The 3,050-nt window shown below is 34.0% G+C and overlaps 1 protein-coding gene across 1 annotated transcript in view; it reads right to left on the bottom strand.

The window, feature by feature from the left end:
- Positions 1-1,101: 1,101 nt before the first annotated feature.
- LOC113117784 (cell division cycle 5-like protein) overlaps positions 1,102-3,050 on the bottom strand; it is a 13,053-nt gene continuing 11,104 nt past the window's right edge. The window contains exons 14-15 of the mRNA XM_026286703.1: positions 2,622-2,834; positions 1,102-1,486 (exon numbers count right to left, since the gene is read on the bottom strand). Coding sequence (XP_026142488.1) covers positions 1,382-1,486; positions 2,622-2,834 — 318 coding nt within the window. The 3' untranslated portion in view covers positions 1,102-1,381. The remainder of the gene's footprint in view (positions 1,487-2,621; positions 2,835-3,050) is intronic.

Below are 3,050 nucleotides of genomic sequence, written 5' to 3'. Positions count from 1 at the left end.
ACAAACGCTGCGTCTCACAGGCATCTGATAGTGTTGTGTCGTTTCCAGACAGAGCTGTTTCCAATCACTGCACTTTCTTTCAGACCAGTTCACGTCTAAAACAACTCGAGATTTCTCAATCTTGTTCGAACAATGGGAACTAACAGTGAAGAAATGTTGGATTGCATGAAGTGTGTGGGGTTCACGGCCCTCGAGAGCAGAAGAACACAGGCAAAAACAGCCTCTTATTAAAGAAAAGCTGAACTGATCACGATACATCAGCACCTGTTCATCAAATACAAGTGTCTGGACTCAAAGTGATTCATCATGATCTTTCTCTTCATGGTTGAAGTCTCACCTGCTTGAATCAGCTGGGGTTGTTGTTTTTTAAGATTTTATAGCTATCAGTAACACTTTGCGAAATGTATGCATTTCCAGCATATATTCTCATCTAAACCTGTCTTTATATACGAGAAAAAATGTCTTTTTTATTTATTTATTATTGCTTCTATTTGGAAGTCGCTTTGGATTAAAGCATCCGCTAAATGCACAACACATTTTCAAAATCTTTGTTAATGTTAGGTGAAAAAAATCAAGGTCATTAATTAACATATATTTGAATTTTATTAATCATTAGTAAACGTTAAATAAAAAGGGGATTTTGAACAATTATAAAAAGTTTAAATAATTTGTAATATATGTGTATATAGATATAAACATTTAATATGTTTATTAATTTTAAGCTTAAAATGCTACAATTCTAACCATAACAAAGCATGCATGCATTATATATATATATATATATATTATTTCATATTCATTATATGATTATATTCCTATTATATACAGTAGTACTCTGTTCGTTTTAATAAAAACAACCAAACATTGTTTTAATATTGTTAATGTTGTAAATAAATAAATGTAAATAAATAAATGCTGAAAAGAACTATGATGAATATGCATTAGAAGTAATTTTTTTAATTGATAGGTCATGTTAACGAAGGTAGATAAAGCTCATGTCACGTTGTGTGTGTGTGTGTGTGTGTGTGTGTGTGTGTGTGTGAAGTGATCGTTCCTTTCGTTCCAATCATTCATTGAGAGAGCAGACGAGACGGTCAAAGCTCAGATCGAATCAGCGCTTAGGATTTATTTTGTAAATGATGTAGAACGTCAATGCCAGTCATAATTCAAATTTACACATGAGGAGGAGAAACAAACCTAAAAATGGCTTGACATGGAAAAGGCATGCTGCAAAGCGGACGATATTTACACGTACGAGGTCAACATGAAAAACTATTTTAAAAACCGATCGCTGTGTGAAGTCTTTGTAAAGTCATCATTATATCAGCAGAAACACAGGGATGCAGACGGTGAAGCATGCTCTTCTGTAGATCAGAGATGCTCAGATCTTCTGCGAGAGCGTCTGTTTCTCCAGGAGCAGGTCTGCGAACCTCTGCTGCAGCTCTTTCTCTCGCTCCTGCTGTCTCTGGACGTCCTCTCTCAAAGCCTGCACACAAACCACAACGTGTTGACGCATAATAGATCAAACTTGCCATGTCGTAAATCTTTTGTTTGTTTGTTTGCTTGTAGGAGGAAAAAAAAGAATATTAACATTAACAAATCATTCATATTTATCATGTACTTATATATTTTAACATTTATTTGATTGTTTATTTGGGATGTAACTATCAAAATCTCACAATACGACGATATCGCGATATTAAGTCTACGATACGATATTTTTTCTTTTAAGATCTATACATCATCTGAAAGATTAATAAATAAGATTTCCATTGCTGTATGATTTGTTAGGAGGACAATATTTGCCTGAGATGCAACTATTTGGTCGAAATCTGAAATCTGATGGTGCAAAAAAAATATCTAAATATTGAGAAAATGTATTTTAAAGTTGTCCAAATTAATATTCTTAGCAATGCATATTACTAATCAAAAATTAAGTTTTGATATATTTACGGTAGGAAATTTACAAAATATCTTTACTTAATGTCCAAAAGATTTTTGGCATAAAAGAAAAATCAATAATTATGACCATTACAATGTTTTTTTTTGGCTATTGCTACAAATATACCCCAGAGACTTCAGACTGCTTTTCTGCTCCAGGGTCACAAATTTATTACCAAAAAAAAGTTAAATTATTTATCTAATGCAAGCGAAATTGAGTTTTAAATAAGTCAGTGACTTGTACCTGAACTTTAAAAGCGTCTCTACCCTCTTTTTATTTCTGATATTCATTAAGTCTTCACAAGTCTTGGTCGTATTGTAAAAACAGCTGCATTGTAAAATATATGAAAATTAATATTTCAGAGGTATATTATTTTTGCTTCACACTACAGTAGGGGAAATTACAATACTACTACTTTTCTAATTTCTACACTTGAAAGAGATATTTTGAATTTGGACTGCATTTAAACCGCTAGTAATTAATGCTGCACTTTAAAACTTTTATTTTGACAAACCGCAGCAGCGCTTTTATTTTGAAGGAAAACTCCAGCTTCAGTGAGAACATGCTTACAAAAATGCATCTCACAACAAATCTAGTGAAATGCTGTAATCATACGCCACACAAATTAAGCATATCTGGTGACTTAATGGTTTTGCAGCACTAATATAAATATAATGACCTCCTGTCTGCGTGGAATGGCGTGGTCTTCCTGTTTCTTCAGCTCCTGGAAGGTGTGGAGCTCCACGTTGGCCTGCTCCACCTGATCCCAGAGTTCACTGAGCTGTTTGAGCAGACCCATGGCCCTCGACTGATAGCCCCCCAGCAGGATCTTCATCTTCTTCTCCATCTTCGCCGCGCGCTTGGCCTCGGTGGTCATGTGACCTCTGTTGATCTGTCATCAACACACAAAGAGAGAGAGAGGAAGAGTTACATTCGCTAATGGTTTATTCAATCAGAATTCAGTCTGAACTTCCTTTTGCTTAGTTTTGGTTTTAAATTTGTATTTTTACATGAAAACCAGATTTACTTTGTCCAAACAAAAGGAGAAAATAATGGATGACATAAAATACGATTTTAATGAAAAATAAATTATATATATACACACAGT

The sequence above is a fragment of the Carassius auratus genome, chromosome 17, assembly GCF_003368295.1.
Source record: "Carassius auratus strain Wakin chromosome 17, ASM336829v1, whole genome shotgun sequence".
Lineage (NCBI taxonomy): Eukaryota > Metazoa > Chordata > Actinopteri > Cypriniformes > Cyprinidae > Carassius > Carassius auratus.
This window is presented reverse-complemented; position numbering and strand designations above follow the sequence as displayed.